The sequence below is a fragment of the Battus philenor genome, unplaced genomic scaffold, assembly GCF_028537555.1.
Source record: "Battus philenor isolate CCGP_79_NKW_IND1 unplaced genomic scaffold, ilBatPhil1.0.hap1 SCAF_8, whole genome shotgun sequence".
Lineage (NCBI taxonomy): Eukaryota > Metazoa > Arthropoda > Insecta > Lepidoptera > Papilionidae > Battus > Battus philenor.
In genome coordinates, this window is record NW_027181748.1 from 13,256,573 (window position 1) to 13,273,523 (window position 16,951).

General features: G+C 34.1%; 1 protein-coding gene across 1 annotated transcript in view; it reads left to right on the forward strand.

Annotated features, from left to right (window-relative positions):
* Nucleotides 1-16,951, forward strand: part of tok (tolkin) — a 110,783-nt gene that overhangs the window by 44,642 nt on the left and 49,190 nt on the right. Inside the window, exons 3-7 of the mRNA XM_068774945.1 lie at nucleotides 9,012-9,262; nucleotides 10,023-10,603; nucleotides 11,389-11,695; nucleotides 12,559-12,785; nucleotides 13,311-13,489. Coding sequence (XP_068631046.1) covers nucleotides 9,012-9,262; nucleotides 10,023-10,603; nucleotides 11,389-11,695; nucleotides 12,559-12,785; nucleotides 13,311-13,489 — 1,545 coding nt within the window. The remainder of the gene's footprint in view (nucleotides 1-9,011; nucleotides 9,263-10,022; nucleotides 10,604-11,388; nucleotides 11,696-12,558; nucleotides 12,786-13,310; nucleotides 13,490-16,951) is intronic.

Here is a 16,951-nt window from a genome sequence, read left to right on the forward strand (position 1 = left end):
AGAACGAGTCCGGCTTTAAATAAATTGTCCCTTCCGACGCAAAAGGAGGTTGGTCGATTAAGGAGGTCATTACATTATTTTTCGGCTCGGTTTATTTCGGTTTTTATTTCCTGAATTCACATACATTTAAACCATCAACAATAGGCGAAATTCGATTGAAAATTCGATTTTCAAAATTTAAATTTTTTACATGCTTTCCTCTACCCGCTTCGCAAAGCTTGCCCTGCTTTTTGTAGGTGTATTTTCATAAAATCTATTCTCGGTAATTCTTAACATACAAAAAAATAGATTGTTAAGTTTTATACCTTTAAAAGATATAGTTTGAAATATGCATTTTTTGAATGCCTCATCAAAACTCCTTGCGTATAGAATTTCATCAAATCCTTTCTTAGCTTACCTCTATTTGGTAGATGAAATATTCCTACCTAATTACAAGTCCCTAATCCTTACAGTTCCAAAGATATAGTGATGAGTGTGTGCATAATTGCAAATCTCTTATGTGTATCGACGAAATACAGATATAGTTTAGTTAACTTTAAAATAAATATTTATCAAATAAATGTTCTCGTATATTACTTAACATTTGTACCTATATTTACGCTAATAATAAAGTATATTATTAAAAAAACAACATTATTTGATAAACACAAACTGACTCAGAATTTTGCTGCCGAGCATTAAACTTAACATTGCCACAGAGCTGTTCTTCCATCAAGAACATTTTTGATAAGCGCCGGCGGCCCTAAGGCAGTGCAAACAAATTTTAATATTTTGTTGTTTTTTCCTTTTTGGTGTGTAATATACTTAATATAAAATATATAGCTTGCTGCATATAGTGACCGCTGTTTGTTAAACATAGGAGTAAAAATTTAATAAAATAATTGGTACTTATAGTTTAAAATATAGACTCTAAAATGTTAGGTCATAAACTTAGTTTTTTAAGTAGGTAAGGATATTGGATATTATTTTACATATAAATTGGTGGAAAAATATAAAAATTATAAACGACCTTGGCAAAGTTATACATTAGACAATTATTTTGACGCAAGTAAGTATATATGAATATCTAAAACTATTTTTATTCCTATTATAATTTTGATTTTTTTTTCTAGTATTTATGTGTAAATTGTGTAAAACCATGATGACCATAATTTGTCATTTATTTCTATAAGTTCTCACTGGCGTTTCATATTTTATCGATAGACTTTTTTAAAAAAAAGTTATACATATGCGTCACTAAAAAATAAAATTTCAGAATTATGGTTAGAAATAGATTTAAACGCCTTTGTAAAGATTTTATACCTATAATAAAATACTCGTATTTATAACGTAATTTGAAGATTAGTTCGAAATGTATATTTTAAAATGTTGTTCTAATGTAATTAGTGTATTTTTAAACATAAAATCGTTTACCTTCACACAAACAATTTTCACCTATATTCAAATTATGGTACAATAAAGTCCAATACCGTTACACGTATTAGTAAAGTGGTACATTATTTTAACTAATAAAGCGTCTCTTGTTCATTTTCTATATTCCAACATCCACGTGGAAGCGGGCGGGCGAACACGTCATGTCCCGCGAGCGCATGGGGTCTGCAAAATGCGCCACGCAAATCGATTGCAGCAAGATTGCATGCAATGCAGCGTCCGCTGATTAAATTATACAATGCATAACGATCTGGCTTGACGGACTTAGTGATGTGCCTTACTCTTTATCGATATGCTGGTCTTCAACACTAAAACATATTCTTTATTTAAATTTGTTAAACTCTAATAAAGCGTTCTTTATTTTAAATCACTTAAATTACTTTTTTTTAATTTAAAGGTTTTTATAAGTATTAGATATCAGTTAGTGGCCAGTAATTTTCTGTGGTTTATGTAAAGGCCTCTTTCGATGTTAAACTTAACTTGATAATAATAATGTATTTCAACAATTGTATATTGTATTGTGTATAATATATATAGTATTAAAAAAATCGTTTTTATTGAATACAAAATTTAACTATTGCAAATGATCCCATTGACGTCCGCTGCACGGTATAGGCCTCCCCCAAAGATATCTATGAAGGAATATACCAAAATCACCATGCTTGACAGTGGGGGATGGCGATAACAGTATCGTATAAAGTGTAGTAATGTATTAAGAAAGCACAACCCAAAGAAAACTTTAATAAAAAATATGAATATGTAAATAATAAAATAAAGAATAATTATAAAAAAAAATGTACCTAGCCACCTAAGAGTAATAAGATGATGGAAGGAAGGCGATGAAAGCAAGAAGGAATGAAAAAACAAAATGATACTGTGATGGAAATAAGGTAAGAATAAAAGAAAATGAGAAGTATGACAGTGAGTGAAGAATAATGATGAAAAATCTGAAAAACTTATTTGTAAACAAAGACCCTGATTCCAACTAATTAGGGGTACGAGAGGCCTCCAATAGCGGGGGCTATAAAAAAATAGACAGTGTGGTATTATGGTACGCAAAGAACAGAGGATACTACAGCCCATTATCTGGAAACTTGTTTATGAGGAATACTACTACTACTACTATTACTACTCCGCTAGCTCAGTGACCCATAGTGGGTCTTGGCCTCCGAAGCGAGAGACTTCCACTTTCCTCTATCTTGCGCTATCGTCTGCCATGAGGAATTCTAATCTTATATAATTAAAGCACAAATTAGTGATTTATATAAGATTGCGTTTCGAGAATCGAACCCAGACCTACAATCACAAATCTCAGTCCTCTATCACTGCTCATTGGTAATAAAAAAAATTCCAAATTTGAAAGTCTACTTTTTATTAGTTTCGATACAACTGACAGTTTGATTATAAAATGTAAGTCTGTATAAATACAGTTCGTTGCATTGGTCACCACCGTCCCGTCACTACGGGCGTAGGCGTCAGCAATTTAACACTTGTCAAACGTCCAATTTGTATAAACGTAACCACTCCACTCCGGACGAACGCTCGAATGTTTGATGCCGTTCGCGCACGCATACAATTTGCAATTTACCTTAAATTAACAACTACCTTCATCGCGGCAATTATGAGCGTTGGTTTAAATATCAGTTCAAACTGCTGTATTTAAAAACATATTACATTTAAAAAGCTACAGTATAATTTACTATTTTTATTTTATTTATATACACGGTTGCTGAGCAGTGATAGCCTGGTAGTAAAGGACGGTAACTTGCAATCACAGGTTCGATTCTCCGGACATAGTCTTACATGATTTACACTCATTTATTGGAGATTGCCACTCTGTTGGCTATAGTGACAATAAAAAATGTTTTAGTTAAGATTTTATCTACGGTTTGGCGAATCTGTAAAATATGTTTTTATCTGTGCTCTCTCTCTGCTCCCCACCGCCACCGAGCACACGTGTTTTCGCTTCCTTGTAAAATTAATTCTTAATAAATTAATTCATTCTCTGGACTAAGGCCTTTTAATTAAATACAGTCCACTAAAGTCAATCCCAATTGTATACACACTCATAAACAAGTTTATGAAATATCGGTTTTAATATCATTGCGGGAAGCCTATACCTTGCAATGAGTGTATAAGCTGAATACATCAACGATACATGATCGGTTGGTTATAAGTATAAAAGCCTTAAGGGTGAATGTGTCTCTTATTTATTTTCAAAAATCTTTAAAGCGTTTACATCTATTTCCTATCATCCTGTATAAAGTATTGACTCTGAAATATGTTACATTCATTTATTTTTGCTACTGAAATAAAATAGGCCAATAACTACTTATAGTATAAAATCTGCAAGGACAAATAGTAAAGAATAATTAATATTAATATGTAATTACTCGAATTTTAAAAAAGTTTTTTCTTGGTATATTACCATTACGTCATTTATTATTGCTTAAACCATTGATTTTATACAGGTTGAATCGACAACAAATGAGGTAGGCTTACTACAAGCCCTTTAAAGCCTTTACACCTATAAATAATCCCCCTGTATACAGAGTATATGCTACAGGGTGTAGCCAAAGTATAACACCAAATATTTTATAATTTTTATTTATAATGAATTAGTTACGAATCTAGAATGCTTTGCTAAGCGTTATATATGCAAAAAACAATACATATATTATACATTACACTATTTTATAAGAATAAAAAAATAAAATCTTATTTAATTTGCCTTTTAAATGCAACAGAATTGTGATGAAATTTGACGACTTCTTTACATTTTTAATAATGTTATTAAATGACCTATACATACTTGTTATAGATTAAAAGATGTAATATTTTTACAAGCCTCTGTTATTAATTATGAGTTACAATTATATATGTGTTATTAATTATCAAGTCATACACGACAGAAGATCCAATAGGCATCAATAGAAGGACCTTATCTATCTTTATCTAATACTATTTTTATTTAGGTATATGGATTACATTATTTTCATCATTACTGATTTAAAAATAAGGATCTCATGTTTTTTAATTCATTCTAATTTGTATCGCTAGTATTTTTTACAATATTTTTATTTCACTTTTACTAAACGAAGACAGGAGAGGGTTGCCGCTATTTGATACGGATCTTTCTTCTTCCAGCTGCGAGGCACTACAGCGTTTTATCATTATTTACAATATTTCTTATACAGTTTTGTCTTATGGGTAAAAACAGATAAAATTTATTCATATTAGCAATATAATTTCGAAGTTTTACTCAATTATACATTAGTTAGTATATTAATTTGTTTCAAGTCCCTGCCCAAGCGCTGCAGACCGTTAAATGCCTTAAGGTTTAGGACAATGTGCCGAGCCAACTCATCAAAAGATTCTGCTGTAGATTTTTTCTTGAGGAAGGATTTCATGTTACATTACTAATTAGAATAAATATTATCAATTTAATAAGCATCTTTATTTTATTTTACATCGCACATTTAGTGTTCAATCCGGCCATCGTAATAAAAATATTCAGAGAAATTACTTTACACCCACGGTGTGCAATCATATTATTCATACAAAAGTCTTTACAAAGCGAATGGTTTCCATTGCCAACATGTTTTTTTTTTATCAAAAATGGTCAATGTAAAGCAAAGGAAAATTTTTAGATTCTCTTCTCCAAAAATATGTACTGATAAAAAGTTTTATGATAAGATAATTGAATGTAGCAATTAATTTGAAACCACAGATATGATTCCTTCGTGACGTCACTCGCTCCGAGATTATTCAAACAAATATTTGTCATAACTTCCCCGTTACGGAGAGATAATTTCATAACCCGGATCCCGTGTTCAGCGAAATATGTTTAAACATAAATTGAATTGATTCAGAATATACAAGCCCTCTGCATATATATTATACTTACAAAGCTATCTCAAATGTCAAATGTTAAATTTGTAACGCTAATAATTCATTTGTTTATTTTTTATTGTTAATTAAAAACTTTAAAACGCTTATTATCTTTTAATTATTATTAAAACAATTGATAAACGGAATCTTCAATTTATTTTCAATAACAGATTCTAAACGAAGTAGTGAGCGTGTAACATAGCTCGCAGGATGTATTGCCGCTGGGGCCTAAAGGTTCTGCATTGGAGGTCCATCCACAATGTCAATCGACTTTACTTAGGTCAGAAGAGCAAGCCGCTTTCTACCGCTCTTATTTGGAATCCATACAGTAGACCAATTACAAACAGTAAAAGTTCTACGATTTTAATAATCATGATAACAAACATATTCTATACAAAACAAGATGGAAATTCTGTTATAAATAAAGTAAAATTTTACAGTAATGATATCAGCACGTGTTCGAGACACAAGTGTAATAAGATAATAATGAATATATCTTCATTCGTATGCTTAGCAGTAGTATTCCAGCGGTGGAGGACTGAGAATTGCGATCGTAGGTCGCGGGCGCGGGTTCGATTCCCGAGATACAGTATTATATATTTTATGCTTTTTTATATATGTTCCATGTATTTAAATAGGATTGCAACATTTCACCAACAATTTCCAGAGGATGGGCAGCAGCATCCTCTACATACCATAGCACCACACAGCGATCGCCTACTTGCCTACCAAGCGTGACGATGGTAAACCCCCCTTTGGGTATCTTTCGGGGATAGACTGAAACGACGACATATATACTTATATATTAAGCCTTTAGCTTCCATGGCTCTAAGAACATCATCATAAGGTGTAGCGTTAAGTCACTACAAAAAAGAGCCTTATAAGTGTATAGAAAGAGTCAACCATACATTTACAGAGACGATATAGGGTATTCAAACCTTTGATGTCGAAGGAAAAAGGCACTCTGGACCCCTGCACAAACGCCTTCAGAGAATTAATGAGAGCATCCTAACAAGCCAACCAGACGTACAAAAATCTAATGGAAGTCTTCCACAGAGGAAACGAGGGATACCTGACAGTATTCCGTGCTGAAACTCACAGGAAACATACGGCATTATATCTAATGAATTCAGGCGTTATTTTGCGGAATTCCATCCTAAGTAAGAAAAGGACCAATATACCGCTCGCCAGCCCGCTAATAAATGCGCATGCGGTAAGCAACATGCGGCACTTTATTGCACGACTACTGCTGCATGGCGGAAGTAGCTATATATTGATCCTTTTCTTACATATGGCATTACATTATATTTAGAGAGAAACGAAATTGAAATATGTCTCCCGATGACTAAGTCTCGTAGCCAAATAGACGAAGGTGAATGAATGGAGGAAGGTGGCTTCAAGCATTGAAGACTTGATTCGACACGGTAAAAACTATACAAGGTAAACCAACGACAGGAAAAACACAAGAGACCTGAACAGTTCATCGGTTCAATGGGTGAATGGATTCTTCGGATATTAGAAACCGTCCACAATCGTAGAACGACATTCAATCATTCGATCACTTCGTTCAGTCAAGTCATTGTCTTATCATTCGGTCACACTACTCCCACACTTTTTACTCTGTATCATATGTCATGTTCAACACCATTTCGTTCCCATATAAAGTTGTTTTGTAAATTTGATCTTGAATCTTTTTTTACCATTTTAACAAAAATCATGACTTATACTTAATGTCAAATCGGAGATAGTTTTTTTTACAGTTTGTCACAATAAATGAATGAGGAAATCGGCATGCTATAGAATACTTATTTACAATAACAATACATGAAAATAATAATATCTTTTGGATTTTCCACATTAACAAATAAACGAGGATGCCACAATAAATGTTATTTTAGCGCCTAAAATAGGATTGTAAACAGATATCAAATCTATAATAAATAAACTGAAATCATGATAATTGCAATTATAGCGTTATCTGTAGTCGAATTAAATTCTTATGCGTTACCTTACTATGAATATTCATGGATCCCGTAGGCTATTGTAAGCCGGCCTGTCCAATTCCCGTCGTGTATGCGTGTAGGGACGATTAATTAATTGGCAGCCAGCGTTAGACCGCAGCTGCGGCGAGCACGCCCGCTCGTTACGTTTTATGGTCGCGGCAGATGTACGCGTTGTTAATGGCCGATAGCAATTGGCCATTTATCGCGGAATTCGAAAATCGAACGAGAAAATTAATACAAACTTTTTTTTTGCTCTAGATTGCGTTGTTACGCGCGGTACTAAGGCGTTAATTACTCTAGTCTTGACAACGTAATACATTACATCGAATGTAAAGCACATATTTTTACGAATTCTTTACGCCTACATTAGTTATTTGTCTTATATTCGATGGAAGAAGTTGACTGCAACATAAAACGATGCTTAACAACTTAATTTTTAATTCTCATGCAATAACGGTATATAACAGACAAAATATAAAATCTCTGTTATTTTACATAAAAACGCTGTCATTTTGTAATTAACCTTATTAAAAAGAATACATCATGAAATTATTTTTTGTCTCCTTCGGAAGAACAAACCTCACGCATTCTTACTTACAGAATAGGCATCAAATCTCTTGAACAAGTACAAATTCAGCATTAAAATTTTTTGTTATAACATTGCTATGTCAGTGTTCTTGATAATTCAGAAGAGGATATATTATAATAAACCATCTAAATCTAATGTACAATTATCTGACACTCCTGCGACAAAATTTTATTAAACATCATCATTTCAACCGTAGTAAGTACATTATGGGACATAGGTTACATTGCTCTTGCCGAACCGTGGTACCCCTGCGGCCATATACAGCTTGACTTTGTCTTTGTCAACTCAAGTTGCTAATCCACTGGGCTATGTTACTTACTTTCGTTCATCTACAAATCTTAATCATTCCTGATTCAATCTCTTAGAGAAATTCAAAGCATAGCGCTCTCTATGGCTCGTGGAACGACTTTGAAATTGCCAATGAGGTCCGAAGTGAGAGACCTCTGTGCCGTAAGTCCTTATAAGTAACATATTACTTGTAGACCACTTTAGACAATAAAGTAAATTGGACGATGTGTTTTGTATGTCCCGAAATCTGCCAGTCACCTCATTTCAGTGATTGTATAGTAAAATTAATTTTTCTCTTCCAAATAAAAATATCGATCGATCAAATTCTACAACTGTCATAGCTTTTATAATTAAATAAACTATTTAAGTGGACCCCGCAGAGCACAGCAAAATAGAAGGCAGTAAAAAGAAGTAAATTCTTTACATTCGTTTTTATTTATTCCTTCATGTTGGCTGAAAGATCGCAGCAATGACCAGTTTAACGCTGAACGCATCCAGCTATTTCTCTCGACAATTATTATGACATCGGTCCATTTAATGGGGGGAGGGGCTTACCGCACCGCATCTACCGACTCGTTGTTACCACTCGGGAGGCTTTTAGTCCCAATGGACGCTGCACGTGTCATGTCATCCGCCCTTGGTTGACTTTGGTTCTTCTGCGCATATCCAAATTTTTGATTGCCTTCTGTGAGAACTTGAGCCAAATATTGCATACGTAAACGTTATATCTATATGTTATCAAGCTCTTTAATCTATGTCCGTGTGAAAAATTAACAAATTAAGAATGTAATACAACGTTTTTGTTACAGGTAACTTTCAAGGCGATATAGCGATATCAGACGCTGATTATTTTAAACCAATCAACACTGCCCAATCTACGTCCAAGATAAATAAATCATTGCAAGAAGAAGTGGAGAGACTTAAGAAGGAGGTTTTACTTGAAGGTTTGCAAGTCGAAGAAGAAGGTCTACCTGATATTTTGAGGAAGAGAACGAAGCAACCCGTCTCTTTGATTCAGGAAAAACCGAAGAAGTACAATGATGCTTCATTGCATACAAAAGTGAGTTTCAACAGTAAAACAACTTAGACGTTTGTTGTTGTTGTTATTTCTTAGCACAAATTTAAATATGTCTGCCTATTGTAGACCGACTCAGCCCTGCTCAGAATTATTATTATCATAAATAAGCGGGTCCTTTACATATGAATGTAAAAAGCAACAAATGATCAATGCTAAATGAATTGTAAACAATAAAAAATATTTTTTTTAGAGCATTTCGTACTTACAATACTGTGATGTTAGTCCACAAAATGAATTCGCTTATAACCAAGTGTGTATTAATTATCTTCTGCTAGTGTAACTATATTTAAAACATATTTGTTTTACAAAAGAGAGCCTTCCAAGCTATTTACGGCCTGAGGACGCGAATCTCTTTCAGAAAGCAGTTCAAAGAGGTCAACATTATTACAGTGGCATTACAACATATTTATGATTATATTTTTAGTACATTTATAATAATTATAATAAATAAAAAATAAATAGGGGACTTCCATAATGTATTTACAAGGTACCGTGAAAAACTGTCTGTAACAAAGTTCCAACCTCAAAGGTCTCTAATTCATTTGTAATAAATGAAATCAGATTTTTTAATAAAACATTATTAGACTAACATTAAAAAAATTCAAAACGCATGTTAAAAATAAATTGATAGAAAAAGCCAATTCAACAAACAAATAGATAGTAGATTTCAGATTTTAACTAAAAAGATGTTCTCGAAATAAATGAAGAAAGTAAATATACATAACAAAGATCATTTTCACAGGTATTGCCTGCTGGCCTGGATAAAGCACTCTTAATTAAGAACGGTAAAATACTTCCCGAAGAAATATTAGATAACTACACTAGCGTAATTAATCAAAACAAAGTCAATTCATCAAACCAAAGCAATATTATGGATAACCTTACAGAATCTGAAAGCCTTGAACAAGACGGCGTTCTTGTCGTCAACATATCTACAGACAATATATTAAATTTAGAGGATTTTTTCCCTAGTTTTCAACTATCGAACCTTTCAAACAAAATGGATGAAGTCACAAATAAAATACAAAGCAACAGTAGAGAAATAACAGGTGATTCTAACAACAATATTAAAATTAAAGACTTACCTGAGAATATTACTGTAGCGCCCGCGCCAACGAATGGCGTCATAAATTCAAATGAACAATATGAAGAAAGAAGCAATAAAAAAGATAAATCAGACGCAAATAAAACTATTAAAGAATTATACGAAAAAGTATATGAAGGTAATGATTTACTTAAACCAACTGAAAGCCTTCAAAGTTTATTAGATGAAACTGAAATACGTAGGCGTAGAAGAAGGCGTCACCATGGGAATGGAAGACGGTATGCAATAGCAATTACTTCTTGTATTTGTAAAATTGTTTCACTACTTAGAACTACTGTTTTGATTTACTTATAATCAATGTTATATTGCGCAGTGGGCCACTAGATGGGCTGATGACATAATTAAGGTTGCAGGAAGTCACTAGATGCAGGCTGTGGGAGACCGATGATCGCGGCGATCTTTGGGGTAGGCTCTTGCCTTGCAGTGGGCGCCTATGATGATGATGAAGGTGATGATTGTGGTGAAGGTGATGGTGGTGGTGGTGATGATGGTGATGGTAGTGGTGATGGTGATGATGAAATTTTTTTCGATCGAACTCTCTCTGCTGCCCAAAAGGCATTTGTAGATTTCGCTAGTTTGAGGTGGCAGGGCGCAAAGTGCGCCTAGCCTGATACCTCTTTTAAAGTGGCGAAGCTCGAAGGTTCCTCCGGCTTGGGCCGCTGCTAAGTACTATTTTACAAGATTGAATGATGATACTGATAATCTTAACGACTCCTACATCTTTGTTGAACTCATACTATTTTCAAAAGTAAAATAGCTGTGGACAGAACTCTATAAATTATTTTCCTACTAATTTATTTCTGATTCGTACAATACTGTCATAATATTTGGCGAATTGCCATACCATTACGAATTTTATTATATATAAAACTGAATTATACGGGTTAACATAAAATAAATTGTTTTTTTTTCAATCGTTACCGATTTTTGAAAGTTCTTATACGATTATTGGAAAATAAAAAATGATTCAAAATTAATGCTTCTTTTTCCTATTTTGTTTCAGGCTAAGAAATATTCAATCCGGTGAGAGATCGGGTCAAAATACTGTGAAAGCACCGGAGATTGATTTAGGCGAGACGCATTACGCACGAAAAAAGTTTTTTCGTCATCAAAAAAAATACGACGAAAAGGAAATAAAACACAATAAACAGATAATACCAGAACACGAATTCGAAGCGCGGTTCGAACTCAAGCCGCCGCCTAAGGAGACCAAAAATGAAACTGGAACTCAACAATTTCGAGACTGGTTTTTTCGTGACTCCAGCGACGATTTAGAAGCTATGGAGAGTCAATTTTATAATCGTACGGAGGTATGTATTAAATTTTTTTATTCTGAAGAAGCATTAAAACAAGCTATTGATATTTCTAAGGCGTTTGGAAAATGCCAGTTGCAGCTTGCTTCCGCTTCTCTCTACTAACCACCGACCAATCGAATTTTAAACACGTTTCTAGTAACTGACATTTGCCCCAAATCCATGAAGCATTCGTCTAAGTGAACTGAGAGAAAGTTCTCTTGATACGTTCAAATAAATAATATAACGGAACGAGTCAAAGTTTCCGAGGCAGACTTTGTTCATGAATTTAGTTTCGATGTTTAATCTAAACATCTTTAGTTATATGCTGCAATCCTTCAATAGCATTGTTCATGACAAAAAAGAATTACATAAAACTACTGAATATATCAGCGGTAAATTATTCCACGTGCTAAATCACTATCTGTTTTTAAGAAAATCGTTAAGAACTATTTACTAGACCTATGATTATTTATCTGTTAAATCAATTCTTTTTCTTCTTCAGTTTCTTTATTCTTTGTGAGGCAAGTGCGATCCAAACCATTTTGGTGTGTTTATTTATTATTGTATTATGTTTATAATACGTATTATACCTTATTTTTTATAAGTATATATGTTATATACATATGTATTTATGTTACTTTTGTACACGTTAATTACCCGTTATTTACACTTCCACCTTTTCCATACTATGGCTGTCGGTAAGAGATTGCCTTGTGTGATAAGACCGCCCATTGTACTTTTTCGTTTATTATTATGAAACTATTTAAATGTATCTTAATGCGTAGTATAAATAATATTAAATAAAATAAAAAATTAAATTCCATCAGCAATTCATAAGATAATTGCATCAAAGATCAAAGTTTTTTTTTTTAATTCAGGAACCACGACGTAGACATCGCACTGTCAGAGCCGCTACAAACCGTAAGGAACGAATCTGGGAGAATGGAGTGATACCCTACGAGATAGACGGCAACTTCAGCGGCGCACACAAATCCCTGTTCAAGCAAGCGATGCGGCATTGGGAGAACTTTACCTGCGTGAAGTTTGTGGAACGTGATCCAAGTCTACATAAAGACTACATTGTATTCACGGAACGACCGTGCGGGTGAGTGCTTCTAGCGTATCGCGATATTTTTGTTCGATAACTTTAGGTTTATCTTACTTTAAACTTAGCTAACAACCTGTTTATTCCTTTTACCTTAGTTGAGTATTCAGGTTGATTTAATAACAATCTGGGAAGACTAATCGTTCCGATTTTTTTTCCTATTGCAATTTAACAGACAGAATCGGAAAAATAATAAATTTTTTCAACTATGTATTAATACTTTATGTATTTTTTCTTAAACTATTGTATTGACCATGCAGATTATTATACGATACACACATTTAACCCTTTAAAGCTTTTACATACATAATTAATCATCCTGTATATTTATTACTTAATTACCGGTATCTATTAAATTCAGATAATAACTCCATTACTCGAGGGGGCTGGTTATAATTCAACGATAGGTAGTCATAATGCTTTTAACGACGGAACTAGATTTTAAATATATTTTAATAACGTCTGCGTCAAAATAATTACATTTAACTTATATCATGTATCATTTAACCATTTCATCTTACGCAGATGCTGTTCTTTCGTTGGAAAGAGAGGCAGTGGAGCGCAGGCGATATCCATCGGCAAGAACTGCGACAAATTCGGCATCGTGGTCCACGAGCTGGGTCACGTGGTCGGCTTCTGGCACGAGCACACGCGCCCCGACAGAGATAATCACGTACAGATCATCAGGGATAACATTCTTAGCGGTGAGTCTCTTACCATCCAATGATAATCATCACAACCTAATAAAACTCATCACCTTTCCGTCCGTCACCATCATTTGAATTTAATTGCGGTATTTTTTAATTATATATATTAAGTCAATCATCTACCACCACAACATTAAGATCAGACTGTTCAAAATATGCTAAAAAAGTTTCCTAACTTATTCAGGCTATATGTTTGCTTATCGAGTGTTTCGTAAAAGTAACAAATACGATAAATCACACCATTGTTTAATAAAAAAATTTCACATGTCTCTATGCCTAAAATAAATTATTGTAAAATATCAACTGCTACACTGAAACCGTTGCCTGCTTTGAACGATGATACCACTCAGCCATTGCGTGTCATTTTCATCTCTAGGTTGGCATAGTTGCTTTGTGGCTGTGAACTCTGTGTAGTATAGAAATAAATTAAATATGTAAATACTATTGAAAATAAGAGAAATAAGAAAACTGTAATATATAGATACAAGGTGTAAAATTCATTCAAACAGTGATATATATAAATTGTATAAATAAACTAAACTGCAGTAATTGAGGGTGGGCGAAAGGATATTAGAACGAAATAGAAAAATTGACGAGATTGTAAAGAATCGAAAAAGAGTATGAAAATAATAAAAAGGAAGTGAACAATTTAATAAAGAAAGTAAATCCCTGTTCCCAACAAAATAGGGGGGTTGTACGAGAGAAAAAAAAAGCCGTCTATGTAGGTGCTCAGGAATTGCTGGTAATATAGACACGTTTCAATCTGTCTCTTCAGGCTAAATCGCTGGTGGTTGTAGGGAATGTAGACGTGATATTAACACAGGCGATCACATACTCTCTGGTCTGATCAAGTCAAATCAATAACTAAACTCTTCATTGCGATTCTTCATTTAAAAAATTCCACAACATTAGATATAATGATCTACAAATACATGTTATTCGATCGAGGACGGTTTGCGAAACAACTGGTATTAAAAAATAACTAAATTTCAACTGATATACCCTTGTACAGTCCCTTTAACTCTTTGACATTGCAAGACATAGGACTCTCTCAAAGATATATCTTAGATAAACAATAATCGTCACGCATTGCAGGTGGATTAATGATCGCAGTGCTGCTGCTGCCCAGCCTCTGGAAACCTGTTTGTGTGCAGTTGCAATCATATATAATTAACGCACAAAGTGTGAAATATATGGTTGTATCCCTGAAATCGAATCTGCGACCTACAAATGCAAGTCAGACCGCTACTACTAAGCTACCACTGCTTAGATACTGTTTATGTATTCTAAAAAGTAAGGAGATGACCAGATAACCTCATCATCATATTTACTTGTAGAACTGCTATGCGATCGACTTATAATAGGACGGTGAAAGACAGACCACTTCTAGATTTATGTAATTAATTTTAAACAAGATTTAAATGCCAAACCTAATTAATTTATATATTATAACCTAAATTCTGGATAACACAAATAAAATAAAGAAAATGTTAAAAATAAACTAGCACGATAATCGTGTTATAGCAGAGAATTCAGATTGGCAATTGTTTTTATTTAACAGACTAACCAAACCCCAGGACGGATTACGAATTGTTATCTGTTGCGCGTATATTTTGTTTTCACGAAGTTGAATTTTTATCTGTATTATTTGTTTTTTTTTGGCATAATTATTGTTAAGTCCGACTATATTTATTTAAAAAAGTAATATCCTGAGCTGGCCAGTTTGTTGCTTTATTTTCTATCAGTGATTAAAATACTTACAGATTATATTTAATACTCTTCATTTCTTCCTGTCCTTATATCTAAATCTAAAGTTAGATATTGAATTTGCATCTCAAAGTAGCTTTATCTTGGGTATTATATTTTAATCATAAAATATAAATACTAAATACTATCAATTTATATATGAAGTCTGGAGTACGTAACTAGGGAAAAACAATATGGCGGCCTTCAAATTATAGAAAGGGTTAGATATCTGATGTACATATTAAGCAGTGGTTGGCCAGCAGTAGAGGGTTGAAACTTACGATTCACACTTTGTACATTAATTATATAGGATTGGTACTGCTCATAAACAAGTTTTCATAGGATGGGCAGCACCACACTGTGATCGCAAGTGCACCTGCTAAGCGTGGCGATTATGGTATATTCCCCCTGTCTTATCTTGTCTTGTCTCAGCGGGCTGGATTCCGCGACAATGCCTTCATTTTGCGTCGTGGTTGGTCTTAATCAAACTAACCCAAATCCTGGAGAAATCCTAGTAGACCCTTGATGTTGCCGATGATCTCGGAGAGGCAGCTAGGTGATCCGAGATGGGTAGCCCTGTAAGATGCTACTCCCGTACACCGAAGTAGTACGTGAGCAACAGTCTCGTCTTCCTCCTGGCTCGCTCTGCACAAAGGACTGTCCGTAACGCCTAATGTAAATAGATGTTTGTTAAAAAAACCATCACCGATAAAGGTCCCTGCCACCAAATGCAGTCGGGGTCGCGACAGCTGGAGAGGGCGTTAAAGAACCGGCAGCTTATGGAAGGCATTGCCTCTTTTGCTTGTCGGCACTCTTTATGTCACGTCCATTGCTTCCGAAGAAACCAATGGTTTATTCCCCCTTAAATATTTTTGGAAGAAGCCTATATATTGAGAAACTATAACCTGAAACAACGATGATTTTAATATGTACCATATTAAAAACTATATATAAGTTTGCCCTAATAAACGCAAACAGTTAACGAGGGGTCCATTACGAAAATTGAGCGAATGCGGCCGAATTCAGCGTAATTTCAGTTCAAATTATTTAAAGTGCTATCGCGTGCGCTCAATTTCCTTCTTAGCTCTTTATCAGAACATTACGCCATATCTCCAGCATTCAATTGCAAACGTAATTTTATTACAGATTAGAGATAGCGTACGGTCTAATATCCACCAGGCGAACTAAGTACGGGTTGGGGTATTACTTATTCGCATTGTTCTTTTAGCGAGAATCATACCTGTAACCTATGGCCTCTTAATAAATTTATTTAGTTATCTATAATATTTTCTATATAATTAGTCAATTTTTCATTTAAAGCATGAAGAATACAACTTGATATAAACTAAAATCAAATTAATCTCGCTTATAACGCCATCATTCAACTTATAGATGGGAATTTTCCTCACACGCCTCTGATATGAATAGTGCCCACTAAAAACTTAGACGGATCCATTTTAAGATCATTCATCATCATTCATTTATTCCTATATTCCCAGGATGTGGTAGAAAGCGTCCACAGTACAACGCCATCTCGAGCGGTTTAAAATCTCGTGCTTTACTTCTTTCTACGTCATTCCTATTGCCTTCACTTCTGTATGATCGTCCGCCACCAAGTTTGCTTTGGGCAGACACGTCTTCGCTTTTCTTGAGGATTCCATTCCCGGTATGTGATCAGGATTGCTTCGGAGCTTGTGGCCTATCCAGTTCCAC